Source organism: Tenrec ecaudatus, chromosome 3 (assembly GCF_050624435.1).
Source record: "Tenrec ecaudatus isolate mTenEca1 chromosome 3, mTenEca1.hap1, whole genome shotgun sequence".
Classification (NCBI taxonomy): Eukaryota; Metazoa; Chordata; class Mammalia; order Afrosoricida; family Tenrecidae; genus Tenrec; species Tenrec ecaudatus.
The window spans coordinates 155,262,936-155,287,890 of record NC_134532.1 but is presented as its reverse complement, the minus strand read 5'-3'; the positions used below and the strand labels follow the sequence as shown (position 1 = coordinate 155,287,890).

Below are 24,955 nucleotides of genomic sequence, written 5' to 3'. Positions count from 1 at the left end.
TCTACACTCGAACCAGGGCCGCCAGAGCTACAGCCATAACATGAAGGCAGATACAGCCTATTTCTGTCCAATCAATCTTCACAGCGTATTTGGATCAGGTGCCTCAGCATAACATCGAATAACTTATCCCAGGAAGACTTTCATAGTAACAGAAAGCCTGAATAACTAAAAGCAGGAGCTTTATTCTGTGGCAGGAGTTAATAAAATAGAAAACAAATAATATGACAATATTCTATAATGGATAAGAACATTTTCTCTGATTTTTTCTGGACTAAAAATGAGATGCACTGTAGGATCTGTTTAAAGTTGATAAATACTCCCAAAGAAATAAATATATATATTTTTAAGCAGATGTTGTTCATGCTAATTTAAAATGCACATTAATAGGCAGAGAAATTTCAAGTAAAAATAACCCATAGTAGTTGATATAAGAAGTTCTTTTTCTTAAAGACCCGTCTTAGAGGCAATCCAGCTCCGGTAGGAGGTCACGCGCATATAGACTCCTGGTTTATTGATTTTACCACATTCCGTCCCCCAGCTCACTATTCCAACAAGGTACCAAATGTTTCTGGAATTGGGATGAACTAGTGGTCCTCCAGAGTCACCCTGAATAAAACAAAAAGTGTATAACATTATGAGAATTTACTTTAAGAGACTTGTACGAAGTGATTAGTCCAGACAGAGTTTGTGATTTATGCTTCCTTGGGACCCAGGATATATATATATATATATATATATTCCTACCTCACTCTTAACATCAATTTTACCACCCCCAAAAAAATCCCAAATTCACTGCCATCTAATTGAACCCAACTCATAGCAATCCTATAGAGTGTGTCAGAGGCTGCACATCTTTATGAGATTAGACATTATCTTTCTCCTGCTGGTGGATTTGATCTGCTGACCTTGCTATGATCAACCAAACTCATAGTCACTATCCCACTATGGGTCCTTCTGTGTGAATTACTTAACCTGCCTCTGCAGCAGTTCCCTCATCTATAAAATGATAATAGTACCCCTGACATAAGATTGTGATGAGGATCAAAGTAAGTAGTATGTTAAAGGATTTAGAACAATGCTTGGTTCAGAGTAAACACAATAGTGGTGTTTGTTTTAAAAAAGAGGAAAGAAGGAAAATATGTATATATAGATATAAAATATGTGTATTTGTTTATGTATGTGTATATATGCAAATGCAACAAGGAAGCAGTTGGATGTTGGGCCTCTAACTAAAAATGGCCCATTAAATGTTCCCTCTGCACAAAAATGACTCATTCTGATAATGTGGCATTGTATGATACTCAACTTCCCCACATGATTGTCGAAGACAAAGTGGGTACATAGCAAATGTGGTGAAGGAAGCTTTTGGCTTTCAAAAGATATAGCATCTGAGGTCTTAAAGGCTTGTAGTTAAACAAGCGACAATCTAGCAGGGAAGCAACAAAGCCCATATGGAAGAACAACACCAGCAGGTCGTGATATCCCTACTAAAGTGAAAGATAAGTTATTGCATCTTGCTTCTCACACAGCTATAAAGGAGGCACATGCCTGGTGGGTTTCTTGGATTTTGGAGGCAACATATCCTTCATTTGGGTGTGATGCTCTGCCCTATATATCAAGTGACTAAAAATGCTGTCAGCATTGAGTCAGGGCCACAACAAGAGAAAATTCTTCAACAAAAGCGTGCTGCCGTGCAAGTCACTTTGCTACTTGAGCCATATGATCCAGCTGATCCAATGGTGATTGAGATATCAGTGTCAGACAGAGATGCAGCATAGAGTCTTTGGCAAGCTCCTATTGGAGAATCACAACAAAAACCCTTGGGATATTGGAGCAAAGCTCTACAGACCTCTGCAGACAACTTAGCCTCTATTGAAAAACAGCTTTTGACCTTTTACTAGGCCTTAGTGGATACTGGATGCCTCACAATGGGCACCAAGTCACCATGGGCCTGAGTTGCCCATCATGAACTGGGTGTTGTCTGACCCACAGAGTCATAAAATTGGCCATGCACAGTAGCATTATCTCATTAAATGCAAGTGATGTATACGAGATTAGGCTAGGACAGAACCTGAAGGTACAAGTAAGATGCATGAAGAAGTGTCCCAAATGCCTATGGTCTCCACGCCTCTCACAATACTGTCTTCTCTGGGTCTGCATCTATGGCCTCAAGGGGAATTCCTTACAATCAGTTAACTGAGGAACAGAAAACTCGTGCTTGGTTTATTGATGATTCTGCACAATATGCAGGTACCACTCTGAAGTGGACAGCAGCAGCACTACAGCCCCTGTATGGGCGCCCCCTGAAGGACAGTGATGAAGGGAAATGCTTCCAATAGGCAGAATTTGAGCAGATCAACTGGTTGTTCAGTTTGTCTGAAAGGATAAATGACCAAATGTGCAACTATATATTGATTCATGGGCTGTGGCCAGTTATTTGGCTGGATGGTCAGGGACTTGGAAGGAGCACTATTGGAAAACTGGTGACAAGGAGTTGTGGGGAACAGGTATGTGGATAGGCCTCTCTGAGTGGGCAAAGGAAGTGAAGATATTTGTGTCTCATATGAATGCTCACCAAAGAGTGACCTCTGAAGAGGAGGATTTGAACAATCAAGTGAACAGGATAATGCATTCTGTGTAAACTCGACTTCCCCTTCCCCCAGCCACACCTGTCATTACCCGATGCATGGACATGAATACATGCTCAAAGTGGACATGGTAGCAATGATGGAGGTTATGCATGGGTTCAGCAACATGGACTTTTCTCAAGACTACGAATATCTCAAAAGCTTAATGAATGAGAGTTTGGATCACTCCACCAGGCAAAAACCATGACCAGCCAAGGTATTAGAGTAGTGGAGGAATGTGGTCCTAAATACCAGCTGCCTATAATTGTTATGAGTAATTCCTACTTGTTCATATGCACCAAAGATTTTTGTTCACATTGAAATTGTAAGATGAAAATGCGGTTTGTCACTCCCTCAATGCATGAATACCTTCTTTTATTAAATTGGAACTCTATGATGCTCACTCTCCCAACACAACGGCTGGAGCCAAAGTGGGTGAACAAGTAAATGTGGTGAAGAAAGCTGATGGTGCCTGGCTATCAAAAGAGATAGTGACTGGGGTCTTAAAGGCTTGAAGATAAACAAGCGGCCATCTAGCTCAGAAGCAACAAAGTCCACATGGAAGAACACACCAGCATGTGTGATCGAGTGGTCCCAAAGGGATCAGTTACCAGGCATCAAAGAACAAAAACTCATATCATTGACTGCACACCTCCATGATAGGATCGCTGAAGACAAATGGGTGCATAAGCAAATGTGGTGAAGAAAGCTGATGGTGCCCGGCTATCAAAAGAGATAGTGTCTGGGGTCTTAAAGGCTTGAAGGTGAACAAGCGGCCATCTAGCTCAGAAGCAAATAAGCCCACATGGAAGAAGCACACCGGCCAGTGCGATCACGAGGTGCCCAAGGGACCAGGTATAAGGCATCATGCAAAAAAGAAAAGATATAAGTGTGTGTATGTATGTGTATATATGTGTATATGTATATATGTGTGTGTATATATGTATATATATATATCATATTAAATGAAGGGGGAAGTGCAGAGTGGAGACCCAAGGCCCAAGTGTCGGCCAATGGAGATCCCCTCATAGAGGGGTTTAGTAGAGGAGATGGGTTAATTAGGGTGTGAGGTAGTATCGATGAAGAACACAGCTTTCCCCCAGATCCTGGATGCTTCCTCCCCCCAACTACCATGATCCGAATTCTACCTTGCAGGGCTGGATAGGACAGAGGCTGTACACTGGTACATATGAGGGTTGGAGGTACAGGGAATCCAGGGTGGATGATACCTTCAGGACCAAAGGTGTGAGGGACGATGCTGGGAGAGTGGAGGGTGAGTGGGTTGGAAAGGGGGAACTGATTACAAGGATCCACATGTGACCTCTTCCCTGGGAGAGGGACAGCAGAGAAGGGGGGAAGGGAGACTCCGGATAGGGCAAGATATGACAAAATAACGAGGTATAAATTACCAAGGGCATATGAGGGAGGGGGGAATAGGGAGGGGGGAGAAAGAGGACCTGATGCAAGGGGCTTAAGTGGAGAGCAAATGCCTTGAGAATGATTGGGGCAGGGAATGTATGGATGTGCTTTATACAATTGATGTATGTATATGTATGGATTGTGGTAAGAGTTGTTTGAGTCCCTAATAAAATGTAAAAGAAGAAAAAAAAAAAGAAAATGCGGCTTGTGTCTTTTCCGTTGTAGGCATGTTAGTTGTATCACTTTAGGTGCGAGTATGATTTTGTTATTGTCTTTGGTGATTATGTATGATTAAAGAGTTATATACAGGTGCCAAGTTGACAAAGGGTGGCCTGTAATGGCTAGGGATCATGTCACTAGGCACTCCTGTAAGTTTAGGAGCAGAGCTTAACCTAACAATTGTATTGGAGCCTGGTGACAACTCCTTTTTGGATGAGAGACTGAGCAGTGTCAGATCCTCTTTGGTCCTTCACCCTCTGCCAGAGCTGGATCTTGTGTCTGAGTCTTTGATCTCCTCCTGCATCGTCTGCTATTCCCAGGAACCTTTAATAGACTATGATGATGGATTCATTCAGCTGACTTCAGACCTCTGCATTCCCCCAACCTGTGCTTCCTGGGTCTCTGCTTCATCATCCTGCTTTCCGTTCATCACCTCCAGGGTGTCAGGAGAAGCCTGACGTGAACTGGCCTGGACTCACCTATTTGTATAATTGCGTAAACCATTTATTGATATGAATCTCTTTCTACAAATAACACATACAAGCCTCACTGGTTTTGCTTCTCTAGCAAACCCAACCTAACCCACTTATAAACCATGTGGTGACTGCAAATAAGGCCCAAACGTACCTGGCAGGCATCAATATTCCCTTCCATGTAACCAGCACATAACATTGTGTCCAAAACCAAACCATTATATGCTTCGACAGCATTACAAGTATTTGTATCAATAATCTTCACGGGTGCTTTCTGAAGTACCACTGGGTATTGACCTGAAAAACAAGCATGATCAGTAACAGAGTTGTTCTGAACAGAGCAGTGCGGGGCCTATACTTGTCTCTTGCCTATTCCAAGAATCAAAGAAAACAAAATCCGTTCAGTTTCCTGCTTCAAACCAATGAACAGGAAGTGTTAAAAATATAATTGGATACATCTTTCTTATTCTTCTTCCTTATAGCCTTAGGTCCCTTCTTAGCTCTTTGGACTGGACCTTTTTCAATTTGTTGTTTCGAGATGAGTTTGGGGAAGTTCTAGAACCAAACTTTCCCTTGGAATCTTCTAAAAAAAACAAAACAAAACCGAAATTTATTGCCATCAAGTCTATTCCAACCCGTAGTGACCCTCATAGCGACAGCAAAGTAGAATTGCCCCATAGAGTTCTCAAGATGGTAGATAGAACAGATCAGCTTTCTATTAAACAATTCATACACATATTCTTTCAGTTCATTGATTTCAATCTCTGCAATGTAACATCATTTATTCCACTTCTAATCTGTGTTTCCAGAATCCATTCCTCTTTCTTGTTAATCCATCTGAATTTTTGCCCTTGGCTCAATATTGCCCTTTTGAGTGCAGATGATTGATTAGTCTAAAGTGTTTGCATATAACAAGTGTATTGTTCCCTTTATAGACCTACTTATTGTTTGGGTGAAACTTATTCACCCATGGAGGTGAATTCATTTTCAGATATGAAGGACAATAAAAAACCAGAGGTTTCAACAGTCTCTGGTGGACTCCCACCACTGACTAGTAGTCTGATCTATTTTGTGATTCTGAGTGATCCCTTTCAGAACATTTGGTAGTGGTAGCCAGGCACTATCTAATTCTCCTGGTCTCAGAGCCCTAGGAATTGATGTACTAGTGACCCATTAGTCCTTCAGACCCATCATTTACATGTCTCTAATTTTCACCACTCTTCTTTCCTCAAGGTAGAAAAAGATCAAGAGTTGACTTTTAAGACCCTATTCACTAATCACCAACGTAGCATGCAGAGCATTGCTTTGTGGATGATGTGATGCCACTTGACCTTGAATCCCCTAAGACTATCGTCCTGAGTCCCCAAGCTCAGCACCTAGTTCTCTCAAGGTATTTGGTTATGCCTAAGAAGTTTTAATAACTTTTCTCCCTGTACGTGCCACCATATTCATGTACACATCTGCAGCAAAGTTAAATATCCATGTACAAATATCCTCTGTCAAATCCACCTATATTCATGTGTGTATTCCCACTATCCCACCACACCTACTGGTCTCTTATTGCTAGTGTAGTATTGTGTATATAACAGTATTTCCCTCTGTTGTCTTCAATGCGTACACTCCTCCCCTTGCCTTCCCCTGTCATTTTGTCTGGTCTCCCTTTCATTGTTTATTGCTTTTTCTTCACTCGTTAACACCTGTCTGTCTTCTAGCCAGTGACTTCCCCACCCCATCCTTAACAAGTATTATAAAAATGTTTCTTCTAGCATGAAACCGTTTCTTGGCTTTTAAAAATATTGATCTCAATTTGTCCTTTTGTGCTTGCCTTGCTTCACTCAGCAAAGCTGTACCCCTTACGTGAAATAGACTTCTCCCTCAGAGCTGGCTGTTGGGTTCAAACTACAAGCCATTCGGTTAGCAGCAGAGTGCTTAATAATTCTGCCACCAGGGATCATTTGGCATGTTCTTTGTTAAGTCATGACTCTATATGAGCAATTCCCTGAGGGAGTCACATCGTAGTAGCCTGCACAGTCCACCTGGAGATGAACGAACAATGGCGGCTCTCTGTACCGGCATCATTAACGTTTCTTGTTGCTTTTGTACCTCACATGGGTATGTTAGGCTGTCGGTAAGCTTACCATCATGAAACAGGGCTCCCCATCCTGTCACAACAACACCTTCACCTGGGGAGAAAATCTGGGAGGCTTCAGGGAGACAAACTCGATGTACATCATTATTAAACAAAACGTTTTCAGTGAGCAGTACAATGGCAATATCATCATGATACTCCTTTGGGTTATAGGCTTCATGAATAATTATCTTTTTAACATGATGTTCCATGTAGGGTGGAGTTACTCTTGTGCCGAAGCTGACTGTATAGTTTTTTGGATTCTGGGACCTTAGAAAAAGAAAAAAAAAGTCATGTCCTTTTCCATTATGTCAGTGATACAAATATATTCTGCATCTACTTTACTTTTTGTGACATTAATATATATTTGTTCTACAGTCTAGTAGAAGTTATAAATCTATTTTTAATTCATTTAAAATCTTATTTGAACCTATAAACTATATGAGATAATAAATCAAAGCCAAGCTCATCGCCACTGAGTCCATTTTGACTCATAATGACCCTCTACAATAGAACAGAACTTCTTCATTGGGTTTCCGAGGCTATGAATCTTTTTTTTAAAACAATTTATTAGGAGCTCATACAACTCTTATCACAGTCCATACATATACATACATCAATTGTATAAAGCACATCTGTACATTCTTTGCCCTAATCATTTTCTTTTTTTACATTTTATTAGGGACTCATACAACTCTTATCACAATCCATACATATACATACATCAATTGTATAAAGCACATCCATACATTTCCCGCCCCAATCATTCTCAAAGCATTTGCTCTCCACTTAAGCCCTTTGCATCAGGTCCTCTTTGTTTTTCCCCCTCCCTCCCTGCTCCCCCTCCTTCATATGTCCTTGGTAATTTATACATTGTTATTTTGTCATATCTTGCCCTATCGGGAGTCTCCCTTCCCCCACTTCTCTTCCGTCCCTCTCCCAGGGAGGAGGTCGCATGTGGATCCTTGTAATCAGTTCCCCCTTTCCAACCCACTCACACTCCATCTCCCAGCATCGCCCCTCACACCCTTGGTCCTGAAGGTATCATCCACCCTGGATTCCCTGTGCCTCCAGCCCTCATATGTACCAGTGTACAACCTCTGCCCTATCCAGCCCTGCAAGGTAGAATTCGGATCATGGTAGTTGGGAGGAGGAAGCATCCAGGATCTGGGGGAAAGCTGTGTTCTTCATCGGTACTACCTCGCACCCTAATTAACCCATCTCCTCTCCTAAACCCCTCTATGAGGGGATCTCCATTGGCCGACACTTGGGCCTTGGGTCTCCACTCTGCACTTCCCACTTCATTCAATATATAAATAATATATATATAAATTTATATATAAATTTTATATAAATTTTATATAAATGTATATATAAATTTTATATAAATATATATATACATATATACACATATATACACACACATATATATACACATACACTCATATATCTTTTTTTTTGCATGATGCCTTATACCTGGTCCCTTTGGCACCTCATGATCGCACTGGCCGGTGTGCTTCTTCCATGTGGACTTTTTTGCTTCTGAGCTAGATGGCCGCTTGTTCACCTTCAAGCCTTTAAGACCCCAGACACTATCTCTTTTGATGAGGCTATGAATCTTTAGAGAAGCAGCCTGCCTCATCTTTCTCCCATAGAGCAATTGGTGAGTTCAAACCTTGGTTGGCACTAAAGTGCTTTAACCAATGTGTCACCAGGGTCTTCATAAGGGATCATGTGGACACAAAAATTAAAATAGTCTAGTTCTTCAGGAGCTTAGCGAATAGATGCAAACGAGGCCGTTAGAATAATTGCTTGCAGCACCCTAAACCGGGGAATGTAATCTCTATGGAGGAAGCAATGGAAGGTTTCACACGAAAATCTTTGGAAGTCCTATTTGCTTTAGAGATGAGGAGAGGAGGGGGCATTCCAGGTAGGTAAGACAATGTTTGTGGGGAATGGGAAGTATGAAATAAGATACTGTATTCTAGCAGTGACAAGTAATCTGGAGTGTCTGCAATATACAATTGACGAGTAGAGCGAAAAGTGTTAAGAATCGTGTGTCCACTGGAACTAACTCCAGCCTGTAGCAAGATAGCAAACTTACTTTTTAAAGCAGTGAGCTGCAGTCACTAAGTATCTGTCACTGATCAGAGATGCCCCGCAGTAGTGCCTGCCATTCTTTCTGAGGCTAGCTTGCCAGGGCCATTCTCCCTCCTGAGCGCTGGAGCCTCCCTTGACTCTGTCGTAAGTAGCCGACATCCTTGCTCGTCTCCCGCAGCCTGTGGAAAAGTCAGATTTATTACAGGGAGAAGAGGAAGGTAACATCTATTTAATAACAGGGGAAGCCGATCACAATGATGGACACATAACCACACACACACACACACACACACACACACACACACATACTCCTAGAGGAAGGAACAACAGAATCTATGGGGGAAGGGAGATAATGGTCAGGGTAAGATTTGGAAATAATAATTTATAGTTTATCAAGGGGTCATGAGGATGGGAGGAGAGGAGGGAGGGAAAAAAGAGGAACTGGTACCAAGGGCTCAAATAGAAAGTAAATGTTTAGAAAACAATGATGGCATCATAGGTACAAATATGCTTGATACAATTTGTGTATGAATTGTTATAAGAGCTGTAAGAGCCCCCAATAAGATGATCTTTAAAAATGTAAAAGGTGAGCTGGGGTGCCCCTTTTTTTAGCCCAATCTAGCAATGCCTTATAGTGATAGGAATAGAGCATATTCTACACAGGATTCCCTAGCAGTCCCTAGGCCAATGCTACCCAGCACAGTATCTCCATGGCACCTTGGCACTTGGGGAATTCTTATGCAATCGGAGGCAGATAAAGTGAGGTGACGCACATTGGGTTTAAATTCTAGCACCACATTTCTGATCTAGATTAATCTGGGTAAATAATTTCACGTCTTTGTGCTTTCGTTTCTCTAAAATATGATAGTAATAGTACCTATCCCTAGGATTATTATGTGGATGAAATCAATTATCTCGTGTAAAGTACTCTGGACTTGCCAAGCAAAGAAGAACAAGTCTTGGTGACTACCATGTGCTTTAAATCATCTCATACAATTAATTAGAAAGTATCTGAACTTACGATTATTGATGATCTTTTCAGCATTGACTTTATTAATTTCTGAAATAAAAAAAACAGGGGACCATGATAAATTAATGTATGAAATCACTTGAGCTTTGTTTAAAAAAATTTTTATTAACCCAGACATCAAGCTTGTTTGCTTTTTCCAAGGAGCAAAATGTATGCCTTTATTTTGAAGACACTCTCAGACAAATGTATTATCAGTGTAACTTGTCTGAAGACAGTGAGAGATCACAGACATGTTTAGACACAAAAGAAGCCCATGCATGTTTGAACTGGAACCCCTATGGCAATGCTTTTCTACATAATCTAGTAAAATGAAGAACTGTCTGTGGCTTTCCACAGAGCAGCTGGAAGGCTTTACAAGCATAGCTGATTCCTGCCAGCATATAAAAACGACTTTACAATTTCATCCTCATTATAATGGCAGACCCAACGCTATTGTTGACATCTCTAAGATATTATTAAAAGACCAGCAGGAGCCCTGGTGACTTCGTGGTTACGCATTGGGCTGCAAACTGCAGGGTCAGCTGTTTGGAAACCACTGACAGCTCCGCAGAAGAAAGACATGGCTTTCTACACCTGTCAGAGAACCAGCCTCAGAAACTCACAGGGACAGTTCTACCCTGGCCTGTCGAGTCTCTGTGAGTTGACATTAACTTGATAGCAGTGAGTTTGCTTTTATTAAAAGAATAACAACACAGTAGTACTTATAAGAACTGTTTAAACCTCAATATCCCTTTAGCCTGAGAAGCAGTTTAGCTTTGATTTGTTTGAGTTTGTTTTGTTTTTTATACAGAACCAATAATAAGGTATAGTATTGTTGTGATCTCATTGTGTTTTTGAAAATAACAAATAAAACTAACTACTCTGATCTAAAATAGTGATTCATTGGTTAGTGATATTCATGCTTCTGCGATCAATTTGGAGCCTGGCACTTGTGCTATGTTCAGGGATGAAAGTCTAGCATGCGTACGCTTACCTGCTAGCCTAAGGGAATTGGGATCTGTTGTCACAGACCCTGAGGGGCTCCTCAGCATCTGTCGTAAGATGCTTTCAATGCTTCTTCTTGTGCTTTCCTTTCTTGATTTGGAAGACTTGAATACCAGCCATATCTGAGCTGTCACACTATTGGTATCAGGACTAGAAAAGACAAAAAAAAAAAAAAAGCAAGAAGAGAATTTTCCTATGTTCCCCAAAATAGCATTTTCTTCCTCATTGCCTTGTGTTTTGTATCTTGGTTTCTTCTGCTCATTTATAGGCTTGTGCAGCACCTGGCCTTTAGATTAAGCATAAGTTCATCTGGCAACCTTAAGTGGTCATACATAGTAGGCAGTGTGCATCTAACTATACAATTCTGTTTATAAGACAACAAATTCTACAAATCTGAAACATAGGAAAGGTTGGCAAAACACAGCTGGAGATGTCACCTAAGAACCATGATTATGTACTCTTATATCCACCATGATTTATTGAGCACTGACTGTAGGAGAGTGTGAGGGGGAGGCTGGGAAATATCAGGGGGCCCAAAGGAGACTAAGATTACACTCCTATCATTAAAGATTTAATGAGAAGATAATACATGTTTACAAATCACTATAACAAAGGCAGAAATGAAAAGGTATCGATCCTATCTGTATATGCAGAGGAATTTTTATGAAAGCTTTCCTTCACACTGGACCTTGGCAGTCCATGGTACTTTCAATACTGTTTGCCAGCACGATAGTTCAAGCACATCGATTCTCCTTCAGTCTTTTTTAGTCAATGTCCAATACTTACATGCATGCAAAGTCATTGAAAATACCATGGCTTGGGTCAGGTGCACCTTAGTCCTCAAAGCAACCTCCCTGCGTTTCAACATCAGCTTGTTGAGACATTTCATTTAATATTCCATCAATTCCTGGAGCCTCATTTCTGGCTAATGCTTTCAGTGCGCTTGAACTTCTTCCTTCTGCACCATTGGTTCTTGTTCGTATGCTACTTCCTGAAATGGTAAAATGTCTACTAGTTATTTTTGGTACAGTGACTCTGTGTATCCTTTCCTTGGTCTTTTGATGATTCCTGAGTCATTATTTTCCCTTAGAATCTTTCAATATTGCAACTTGAAGGTTGAATTCTTTCCTTGAGTTCTTTCAGGTGAAGATATTCTGAGTGTGTTCTTTTTTGCTTTTCTAACACGAGGCCTTGCACATTTCATTATAATGTTTGACTTTATCTTCTCAAGATGCCCTCTAAAATTTCCCATTGTTCTTTGACTTCATTAGTTTTTCTATGTGGTTAAGCTACTCTATAATTAAAAACAAGATGCCTGGTCTCTCCTGAAATCCACGTTAATCATTTTTTTTCTCTCTCTCTCCAGCCCATTTGATGACTTTTTTATTTCTGCATGAATGGTGGCCTTGCTGTCCTCCCACAGCTCATCAGGTCTTCTGTCGTTAATGCTCAAGGCAGCAAATATGTTCCTGAGATGTTTTCAAAATTGAGCTGGGAAATACTGAGCACCATATTTTGACTCTAGTGGACTGGTTTTAAATTTCTTCAGTTTCTACCTGAACTTACATATGAACAATTGATGCTCTGTTCAACAGTCACCCCCTGGCCTGGTTTTATCTGCTGATATTGACCTTGTCATATGTAGTCAGTTTGATTTCTGTGTATCCCATCTGGAGAAGTTCATGTGTGTCATCACTATTTGTGATGTAGGAAAAAAACTATTTTCTATCTGCAAGTCATTGATCTTCAAAAGTTCTATCATCTGATCTCCAGCTTTATTTCTATCACCAACACCATATTTTCCAACCACAATTCTTCTCTATTTGTTTCCAACTTTTGCATTTCAGCATTCAATAATTATAAATGCATCTTATAATTATTGGTTGTATGTTTGATCAATTTTGGCTGTATGTTTGGTTGTATGTATCATCTTGGTAGTATGTCTGATCAATTTTAGACTGAAGAAGTTGATAGAATTCTTCAATTTCTTCACCACTAGCTTTCTTTCATACTTGGTGCATAAATTTGAATAGTAGTTGCATTAATTTGATTTCCTTGAATGTGGATAGATATAATCTTATTATAGACAGCATTGTATTTCTATAATTGATTTTGCGATGTCCTTTTTGACAATGAATGTCACATCATTCCTCTTGATTTTGTTATTCCCAGCATAGTAAACCAGATGATTTTGTGATTCAAAATAACCAATACCAGTCCATTGCACCTCACTAATGCCAACAGTATTGATCTTTATGTGTTCCATTCCATTTTTGATGACTTCTAATTTTCCAGTGTCCAATTTTTCATACTTTGCACATTCCAAGTTCTGATCATTAGCAGATTTTTGCAGTTGTTTCTCCTTTCCTTGAGTCATGCCCCCTCAACAAATAAAGAGTCCAGAGGTTCCACTTCAACAGGCTTTGCCCAACTCACACCACCATGGTCGACTTCCCACTGAGCAATGAGCTCCACCTCTGTCGCATTTCAAGTGCCTTCCAGTCTGAGGGGCCCGCCCTCCAGCACTCTCTCTGATAATGCTCTGCTTCCATAACTTAGGCCTTCCGTATCTGACAATGTTCCAATACTATGCATAAACTTTTCAGTGGACAGTTCTTCAGATGTAGACAACCAATTCCTTCTTCATGGTCTGTTCTTAGTCTGGAAGCTCTGCTGAGTCATATTCACTGTGGATGACTCTGCTGACATTTGAAATACTAGCGACATAAGTCTCAGGAACACACAAGCCAACACAGTGCAACAAACCAACAGTCAAGTGTTTCTACTATTAACTTTGACAAACATTTGACTAACTAACATAAGGTATATGAGTCATACCTAACTGTTCTGAATTAGGGACAAATTCAATGCAAATTCAATGCAAATACAATGCAAATACAAGGAAGGGAATTTGTTAGTGATCTTGGAACTACCTAAGTAATAACTGAGTATAACCCCCATAAAATAATAACCTCCCTGATAACTGAATGATAATACTTATTTGCATTTATCCCATACCTGCTATGCTTCAGGTACATAAGAAAATTATATTATCACATTTAGTCTACACAAAAACTCTACAGTAATGAATGTTTATTTTCACTTTATAAGCAAAAAATGGAGGGCCTGTCAGGTATGTAAGATTATGTAACTAATGGTCCCTAGAAGGGGCAAAGAGTTGAGCCCTTAACTACAAGCAGAAAAGTTGACTACTCAAATCCACCCTCATGCTGTTGTTGTTGTTGTTGTTATTGTTGTTAGGTGCCATTGAGTTAACCACTCATAATGACTTCATGCACAACAGAATTAAACGCTGCCCAGTTCTGTGTCATCCCACATAATATTGTTATGTTTGTACCCATTATTGCAGTTACTATATTAATACATCTCCTTGTCAGTCTCCCTTTTTCCTCTGCTCTGCTCCTTTATCAAGCATCATGTCTTTCCCAGGGTCTGATTTCTCCTGAAAACATATCCAAATTATGTAAGAAGAAGCCTCTTCATTCTCACTTCTAAGCAGCATTCTCTTTGTTTTCTTCCAAGACTAATCTGTTTGTTCTTCTGGTAGTTCATGGTATTTTCATTATTCTTCAGCAATCAAATTCTTCTTTGGTTTTTAATCATTATGCAACTTTCAAATGCATATGAGGTGAATGAAAATACCATTTGCTTGGGTCAGGGGTGTGATAGTCCTGTTCTTCAACCCTTTAAAGAACTCTTTTTGCGGCAGATTTGCCTGAATCAGAGACACTTCAAAAGACAGGCCTGGAAATTTGTCTCTAAAATCACAGCCTTGAAAACCCTGGGGAAATTTCTACTCTTTGCGCACAGAAATTAGCTTGATGGTAATTAACAGAAAATTAGACTCCAGATTAATTATAATTGACTTCGTAGCCAAGTACTTTACACTATGTACTCTATCTCCCTATGCCTAGTCATCCAGAGACTACAGTGTCCAAGAAATTTCACTTGGATGGAAGACAGTCTGAATGCCAGCTAAGGGGGAGCACTGACAAGTTATTGAGTAAACGTGTGCTTAAGAATAACTGGGTGGTCAGGGTGAGATTTTTTTGGAATTAGAAAAGTCATGGGCAAGTATCAAGCAGATCTCGGTCCAGTGTCTAGAGTGATATTAGTATACCTGAAGGTGCCCTGGTTGAATGTTGGTTAAAGCACTTAGCTGCTCATTGAAAAGTCATTAGTTCAAATCAGTGAGCTGTTTTGAGGGGGAAAGTTGTCACCATCTGTTTCTGTGAAGCTTTACAGCCTTGTAAAATCAATGGTCTAGTTCTACTCTATTTTTATGAGTTGGAATCAGCTTAATGTAATTAGTTAAACGGGACACCTGAAGGAGCCCTGGTGGTACAAAGATTGTTAGGTTACTAACAAAAAGGTTCATAGTTCAAATCCTCCATCTGCTTCATTGGAAAAAAGACCTGGCAATCTGCTCTTATTAAGGTTGCTGCTTTTGTCGTTGTTAGGTGTTGTGAAACCAATCCTGACTTTGCGACCCTACAGACAACAGAATGAAACTCTGCCCAGTCATGCTCCATCCATATGTTTGGGCCCAGTGCTGCAGGCACCAGTCTAGTAAACACTAAATGGCAGCCCTAGTCTGTCCAATAGGGTGGTTAAGAGTCAGAATCAACTTGACAGTACACAGCAACAAAGGCTGCCCAACCAGTTGACATAGAAACCAACAACTATAGCTCGAAGGCTTCAACTCACATGTTTGCTAACTGTAGCAGAATTTTCACAAAGTGAACACACATTTCTCCCTAAATTTGTCTTGGGGAGATGGGGAGCTAATAACAATAAGTACAAGAATGAAGAAAATGTTCCAAAACTGATGGTGATGCAGACTGGACAACCTTCTTGGTGTGATGGAACTATTGAATTGTGTATGTGAAATATATGCCAATAGAACTGGATTTTGTCATTGTTCTTGTTTAGGAATAACACTAAGAGTAAGATGACCATTTATTAAGCATCACCCATGAAGTAGGTACCTACTTCTTGCTACTAGTAGCATCTGCCTGTGGTAGATGCTTCTCATTTATTATTCTCACAGCAGCTCCACTGATGTCATTGACTCAGGAAAGACCTGAAAATTCCACCAAGTCTTCTCACCTCCCAGCTTTGCTTTCTGCATACAAGAGGTGCAGGAGGCCATGGAGGAGCACGGCCTTTGGGTGAGAGAGTGCGGTGTGTAGGAAAAGCAAGGGCCTTCGGATGAGAGAGTGCAGCGTGTAGGAAAAGCAAGATACAAAGACAGAAAACAAGTGTCTGAGCTTGTAAGTCACAGCAATGTAAGAAGAGCAGAGCCACTCTCCAAAGTCAGCCACTCAGTTTAAAGGGGGAAGAAGAGATAGGAGGCATGAAGGAGCCCTGGGACAGAAGGGGGGCTAGACGAGAGGGGAAAAGAACCCGGCTGCCCCTGCCCTTGTCATGCCATTCCTCACCCAGGGCTTTTGCTGAAGAGATGGGGAGGGATTGACAGGGCTCTCTGCAGCCTAGGTGTGAGGAAGGAAAACCAGAGAAGAAAACAAAATAAACAGGAAAGCAAACCAGAAGTGTTCTGGTTGCAGTCACCTCTGAGGGCTTTGGGCCATTCAGCTCGAGTCTTCCTATGTCTGTCCATAAGTACAATAGATCTTCAAAGCTAATTCTGACTGCAAGCTTAATTTATGCTGCAATGAGCCTCAGGAATAAGGGAATAATGAGGGGCAACATAGTCTAATGGTATTGATAAGGGCAAAAATAATCAGTAACTTTCATTTGAAACATGTTAACTATTTGCCAGTGACCTCCCATCCATTACCATCTTTGATCCCATGTACATTTCCATGAGGAAGGCAAAACCTGTTGCATTCTTTCAGCTCTGACTCCTCGCTTCCTCATGTGGGTCATGGTCGGCCTGTGTTCCACAGAGTTTCAGTGGCTGCCTTGTGGTAGCAGACTGCCAGATCTTTCTTCTGAGGTGCCTGTGGGTGTCCTGGAACCCACAACCTTTCAGTGCACAGTTGAGCATGTCAACTTTTTGCAGGACTTCAGGAGGAAGTCAGCTTAGGTTGTATGATTATTATTATTTCGTAGATGGGAGAACAAGCTCAAAGAGACATAGTGATTCTCCCAAGGTTTTAGGGCTACTAAGTTGCAGAAGTCTAACTACATTTCTATGCCTCCTTTTTTTATTACGTGCTGTTCCATACCCCTATTTTAGGGTTATACCAGTTTTTTACTTAGGGGTTATGGCAGTTACATAATCTCCTGTCAACTTGCAAAGGGGTGGGGTCTAACCTGTCAATCAGGTAGCAGCTTGATGACCTCATTTGGGAGGCACAAATGGAGATAAATGGCTCGCTGGAGGCCAGATACAGTCTCAGTCCCTGCAAGACATTCCTGCTGATGAGACACATCGAGCTGTGCTAGTGCCCCGGGCTGGAGGAGCCACCCGGGGACCCCTGACAGCACTGAGATGCTTCTACCACCACTGGATGCACAAGACTTCCCACACACTGGCCTGTGCTCTTCCTGCATTCAGTGTCATTGCATGTTTTGTGTGAGTCTAAAGAGGAATCCGTAGATTGGTGTCAGATATATGGACTAATATTGGGCTTATGGACTTGATCTGGACTGAGATGAGATGTTTTCTTAATACACAATTACTCTTTATATAGAACTCTTATACACATGTGTGTTTATGAATTTCTTTCTCTAGTCAATCCAGACTAACACAGGGGTAATAGAGAGTATCCCATTCCTTTATCCTATAACAACTCTAGGGGAAGTTCTACAAAGTATTTAGCTCATTTATAAGTAGAACATAGAAAAATGAGGTTTATATTTGAGTTGCTACTAAATGAAAATGTAACAAATACCAAATGTCAGTATAATGTTTGGGGACATAAAAATTTAAGAAACTATAAAGATTGTCATATACAATTTAAAAATTAGTGCATTCTCAATAGGGCCAATAAATAGCTCTATAACCTAATGTGGTTTTCAATTTTACTAAATAATTGGGCTTTTGAGATCATTATTCTCAAGGAGCCTTGGTGGCATAGTGGTTAGACAGTTAACTCTGATGCACAAGGCCAGCAGTTCAAAACCAGCAGCTGCTCCACAGGAGAAAGATGAGCTATCTACTTCTATACCGAGTTTCAATCTTGGAAACTCACGTAGGCCCTTCTATGCTGTCTTATAGGGTCACTATGAGTCAGCATCGATTCAGTGACAGGAAATGAGATAATATTGAATATTAGCAACTTATTAAAAAATAGCTATAATATATGAATACATTCTTTTCATGGTGGAATCTGAAGTATAATACAATAGTATGTGTGGTGCTGTTAAATAAGTATTGTACTGCTAACTGTAGGGCTGGTGGTTCAAACCATCAATCATTTTTGGGGGAAAAGAAAAGGCTATTTGCTCCCATAAAGATTCAAAGCTTTGTAGACTCTATCTGGAAAGACCTGTCCATGGAGATGGACATCAAATTTGGTAAAGCAGGGCACCTGTGAAAAATATGAAGACTCTCAAAGAGATGGATAAAAGACGAAGACTCTCAAGGAGATGGACTGCGGCTCTGGCTGCAGCAAGGGGCTCAAGCATAGGGGCAGTTGTGAGACGGGCCAGGAGTGGGCAGTCTTTCACTCTGTTGTGCATATTGACTTGCTGCCACAGGTTTGGGATAGAAGATTGATCACTTTTCTGAAGGTCAATGTGAGTTACTTACACCAAGGTGATGACTTGAGAATTGATATATTGTCTGTAAATGCTAGAATTGTCAAATGCATCCACCATCTGTTATAAGAAAATAGAGTCAAACATAGAATTCCAGCAATATATGTATATTCCAGAGAATTGACAATAAAACAAGTATCTCTATATTTCTGTAATGCTCACTTACCTTGGTCTCGAGAATTTTGCTAAGTTGGTTAGTTTCTTGTGATGTCTCCTTTTCATAATTGCTATTATATGGGATATCCACCACCTTAAAGCTACCTTGATAATAGTAGGTACTGTTTTCTATGAGATAAAGAAATAGTCCAATAATTACTTAAGAAAATAGGCTTCAAAAAAAGAAAATAAAATGGGATTAAATTCATGTATGTCTACAAAGAAATACAAACTAGTAAGTAAGCTTCTCATATTAGATATTTATAAATCCTTATCTATCCTGCTGGCACTTGACTGTTACCATTTGGTACTGTGGTATCTTGTGTATTGCTGAGATGCTGGGAGCTTTACCACTGGCATTCAATATCAGCAATATCACCTGTCCACATACTAGGAAGAAAAACTTGTTGATACACTATTGAAAAAAATTTCCGCCCATTTGTAGGCAACTGGACATCCCCTTACAAAAGGGTTGCGGGGAGGAGATGAGTCAGTCAGGGTGCAGTGTAGCAACGATGAAACATACAACTTTCCTCTAGTTCCTAAATGCTTCCTCCACATCCACTATCATGATCCCAATTCTATCATACAAATCTGGCTAGGCCAGAGAATGTACACTGGTACAGAAAGGAACTAGAAACACAGGGAATCCAAGACTGATGATCCCTTAAGGACCAGTGGTGGGAGTGGTGATACCAGGAGGGTGGGGTAGAAAGGGGGAACTGATTACAGGAATCTACATATAATCTCCTTCCTGGGGGATGGAAAACAGAAAAGTGGGTAAAGGGAGACATTGGACTGTAAGATATGACAAACTAATAATTTATAAATTATCAAGGGTTCACGAGAGAAGGGAGAGTGAGGAAGGAGGGGAAAATGAGGAGCTGATGACAGGGACTTAAGAAGAGAGTGAATGTTTTGAAGATGATGAGGGTAACGAATGTACAAATGTGCTTTATACAATTGATGTATGTATGGATTGTGATAAGAGTTGTATGAGCCCCCGATAAAATGATTTTTTAAAGAATAAAATTGCCAGAGAAAATCATATAAATTAATAGTAAACTGTTGTCTGATATAATTCTAGAAGTTGAGCACCTCGGGTTGCTAGGTTCTCAAAAAACAACTGAGCAAGAGTTGTCTTCTCAGAGACGTCAGACAGTGCAAGACATGACAAAATCATAATAATTTATAACTTATCAAGGGTTCATGAGGGAAGGGGGGCGGGCAGGGAGGGGAAAATGAGGAGCTGACACCAAAGGCTCAGGTAGAATGCAGATGTTTTGAGAATGATGATGGCAACAAATGTGCTTGACACAATGGATGGATGAATGGATTGTGATGAGAGTTCTATGAGCCCCAATAAAATGATTTTTTTAAAAAGAGTTGCCTTCTCAAAGTAGAATTAGCCTTAATAATGAGGGTGATGTAAAGATGTTGAGACCTTCACTTGCTGGTGAGGCACAATTCAAAATGAGAAGATCAGCTAAAGACATCCGCTAATAATTGAAGTGTGAAATGTGCCAAGTATGGGTCTGGGAAAATTGGAAGACTTGATAAAGTAAGTAGAATGCATGAAGATCAGCATCCTGGGTATTAGTGAGCTAAAATAGATTAAGATATGTGTTTTGAACCCGACGATGATATGGTCTCACATGCCATGAATGACAAATTGAGAAGAAAGACATCACATTCACCAATAAAAAGAACATTTCAAGATCAATCTTGAAGTACAATGTCATCCATGACAGGATAATAATCAAACACCTACAAGGAATACCAGTTAATATTACCATTATTCAAATTTATGCTCCACTCTGTAAAGCCAAAGATTAAGAAATGAAGTCCACCAACTTCTTGAGTCTGAAATTGATCAAATATCAAGATGCATTGATCATTACTGGTGAATATAATATAGAATGTTGGAAATAAAGAATAATCAGTAGTGGGGAAATATTGACTTAGTGATTAAAAACAATGCTGGCAGTTACATGACATAATGTTGCAAGACCAAAATTTACTAATTTCCAATACCTTTTTTGCAACACATAGCCAGCTACTGTGCACATAAACATCACAGAATGGATTACAAAAGAATAAAATTGGCTGCATTCGTGGAAAAAGACAATAGAGAATCCCATGATTATCGGTTAGAGCGAGGGCAGAGGCTGACTGTGGAACATATATATCACCAATTGCCCATAAGCGAGTGTAAAGTTGAAGCTAAAGAAATAAAAATAAGTCCACAGAGTCGATGAATAACTTTGAGTAAATCCCAACTGAATTTTAAAATTATCTCAAGAATTGATATGACTCATTGAACCTTAATAGCCAAAGACCAGATGAATTGTGCGATGGCATCAAGAGCAGTAAAATGAAGAAACAAAAAGGTCATTAAAGGGCGGGGGGCACTAAATGGATGTCAGAAGAAACTGTAGCTTGCTTTGGGACATAGAGACATAAACATGACTAGAAAAGGGAACGATGTTAAAGAGCTGAATGGAAAATGTTTAAGGGTAGCTTGAGAAATCAAAGCAAATTATTATGATGAGATGTCCAAAGACCCGGAATTAGAAAGCCAAAAGGACAGAAAATAGCATCTCAAAACTGAAAAAATGAAAGAAAAAATTCAAGCCTTGATATTCAATATTGGAAAAATATTGAATGACAAAATATGGGCAAAATATTGAATGACAAAGGAAGCATAAAAAGATGTAAAGAACGCAGAGTCATAGAGCTCGCCGTAGCACGTAATAAAACGTCAATGGTATTGAAGGAAGAATTCCATGCTCCACTGAAGACATTGACAAGAAACAAGACTCCAAGAATTGACAGACTACCACTTGAGATGTTTCAATAAATGAATGTGACGCTACAAGCATTCATTCTTCTATGCTAAGAAATTTAGAAGACAGTTCCTTGGCCAACTGACTAGAAGATCTATATATGTGCCCATCCCAAAGCTTCAACAGAATTCAGATTGTATCAATCATTATCTTTACTATCACACACAAGTAAAATGGTGCTAAAGACATTGAAAAATAATTGCAGCGGTACTTTGACAAGGATCTGCATGAAATGCATGATGAATTCAGAAGGCTAGATGGACTGTCACTGAAAGCAGAGAATACCAGAAAGCTGACTTGCTTTTTGACAATGCAAAAGTAAACAGGGTGAGACTCTGTCTCTTGTACTTTGGATATGCTATCAGGAGGGTAGTCCCTGAAGAACATCAGGCTTGGTAAATCAGAGGTTAGTGAAAAAGAGTAAGCCTTTCAATGAGATGCTTTGACATTGGCTATAACAAGGGGCTCCAACATAACAATTGTGAGAATGGTGGGTGTTTCATTTGTTATGCATGGGGTCACTATGAGCCAGAACTGAGTCAACAGCACTAGAAAACATGCAAAGACATTCCACTGTGTGGTTTCTTAACAAATTATAAATAACATTGTGAAGAATGGGAATTCTAGAACATTTCACTGTGTTCAGACAGCCTCCATAGATAGACCAAGAGGAAAGCAAGAGGATAGTGCATGGTGTAAGATTAAGAAAGGTGTGCATCTGAGTTGCATTCTTCCACCATATTCATTCAATCTGCGTGTTTAGTAAATATTTAAGAAACTTCACTACACGAAGAAGAACAAGGTACATGGATTTTAAGAGTCATTAACATCTGGCTGTCAGCAGATGCTGGAGCCGTGGTGATGATGGTGGTTAAGTGTTGGACAGCTAACTGCAAGACCAGTGGTTCACTAGCCCCTCCAACGGAGAATGATAAACTATCTGTTCCCATAATAGGATCACTGTGAGTTAAAATTGGCTCAGTGGCAGTGGGTTTTTTGTTGTCATTGTTCATTTTTTAGATATACAGGTGACCTAATGTGGGCTAACTGAAAGTGAAGAAATCTTGAAGCACTTACTGATGAAAATAAAAGACTACATCATTTAGCAGTCTTTGATGAATCAACATAAAGAAAACAAAAACCCTTATAGTTGAATCAATTAACATCATGGTAAACAGAAAACATTGAAGTTGTCAACAATTTCATTTTACTTCCATCTATAATCAATACCAGTCATGAAACCAAATAATGTATTACATTGGGAAAATTTCTACAAAACACCCCATTAAAGTGTTAAAAAATCAAACATATTACCTTTAGAACTAAGGTGTGCTTGACCCCAACTATGGTATGAGGTCATATGCATGGGAAGGAGCATTGGTGTTGTAATGGATTATGAGTTGGACTCCTAGCCGGAAAGTGAGAAGTTTGAAGTCATTAGATGGCTCCATGGGAGAAAGACGAGGCTTGCTGCTCAAAGACTCACAGCCTCAGAAACCCAAAGGGCCTTCAGCTCTGTCCTTTAGGGTCACTATGAACTGGCATTGACTGGATGGCCACAAGTATCATATGTATGGGGAAATTAAATAATTAAGATAGAAGATCAAAGAAGAATGAATTATGGTGCTGGCCAAGACATAGATACTACCGGGAACTTCCAGAGGAACAAACAAATCTTGGAATTTGTATATTTAAAATGAGCCTTTGATAATGACATTGGTGAGATTTCATCTCCTACTTTAGACATGTTATCAGGAGAGGCATGAGAGGGAAACCTGCAACAATGAATTAGGAGAGCGGTTCAAACATTCCAGCATCTGTGACCATGACACAGAGCCAGGCAGTGTTTCTCCTTGTTATGGGTAATGGCCTTATAATTTGGAGCCAATTGGATGGTTCCTAACAATACAGCAACATCCTGCCAGTGCATTTCATAATACAACATGAATTTATGAAAGGTATGTAATATATAATATATATACGTATATAGATCAGATACATTTTATAAAGATTTTCAAAAATTTGCGTTTTCAAAATATTTCCACTTTACAAGTTGAAAGTGGTTGCTTTTGAAAATTGGGAAGCAGAAGTACTGGATTTTTAATAAAAAGTTCTAACTATATGACTCTGTTAAGTATGAGTATATATAGCTTTGAAGAAAAAAATAAAGCAACCATCGGGCCTGGCATATTCATTGAGAAGAACTGATGATGGGTATATGCTCCATTTAATTATACATGCAACAGTAAACAATTTTGACAATTACTATTACAAACCAAAATGAAGTTTTATGAACATTGACAATGCAAAAAAAGGATGATGCTAACAAAACACTGGGAGGTGTGAGTGAAAACGGAGTATATATTTTTTTTTATGGCAGGGTATAATTGAGATAAATTCTGAAGGGAAAACACCGTTTAAAAAATAACAGCAACGCTCATTTTTCTCCGTTTATTTTTTCCTTTATGATAAGGTGATATTTTTGTATCAATGCCTTCGTTAAGTAAAACAATTAGTTAAAACTCACTATTCTTCAGTTTCCCTTCTACACATAAAATAATATTATTATGTTAATAGTAATATGACTGTACCATCTTGGTGGGATTGTGTTTTCTGCCTATCAATTATCCATCTTTCCGTTCATAATTCCATACTCATGTCCATTCTTTCACCTATCTGCATTAGAAAGGTATTGTAGCAATGTTTGGCACGCTATAATTATGAGTGTTTCTGAGATCTGAGGGCTTTCTTCCTTCCTCTCGTCTTCTCTTCCTGCTGCCCTCCCTTCCTCTCATTCTTCTTTCCTCCCTTCCTTCCATCTTCTCAGTCTTCCTTCTTCTCTTTGAACTTCTCTAGAGGACTTTAATTTTAAGGAGCATTATAATTTTACAAAGAGAATAAATTCATTATTCTCTTTAAAACAATTCATTATAATAAAGTAAAAGCATTTTAAAGAAAGAAAATTCATTGGTTACAATTGTTTCCAACTTTTCAAATTTGGAAATAAAGTTTATAGAACTCTAAAATAAATGATTTATTATTTACCAACCTATTGCCAGAAAATGAACCAGAAGGCCAATGGTTATTCCCAGAATCGCCAAAACTCCAAACACAATGAGGGCGATTATCCACACTGGCAAAGAAGTACGGGAATTCGGAGATATGACTGGCCTGTGAATGAAAGGTATGAATGTGAAAGATATTATTAGAAGAAGCATAGTCAT

General features: G+C 39.6%; 1 protein-coding gene across 1 annotated transcript; it reads right to left on the bottom strand.

Annotated features, from left to right (window-relative positions):
* Positions 1–444: 444 nt before the first annotated feature.
* On the bottom strand, positions 445–24,955 carry TMPRSS11B (transmembrane serine protease 11B). The gene is made up of 9 exons (XM_075543567.1): positions 24,781–24,955; positions 18,896–19,014; positions 18,722–18,789; positions 10,970–11,130; positions 9,988–10,026; positions 8,971–9,145; positions 6,877–7,136; positions 4,893–5,035; positions 445–606 (listed from the first exon to the last, which is right to left on the bottom strand). Exons 1-9 carry the CDS (start codon positions 24,953–24,955, stop codon positions 445–447), a joined length of 1,302 nt encoding a protein of 433 aa, XP_075399682.1.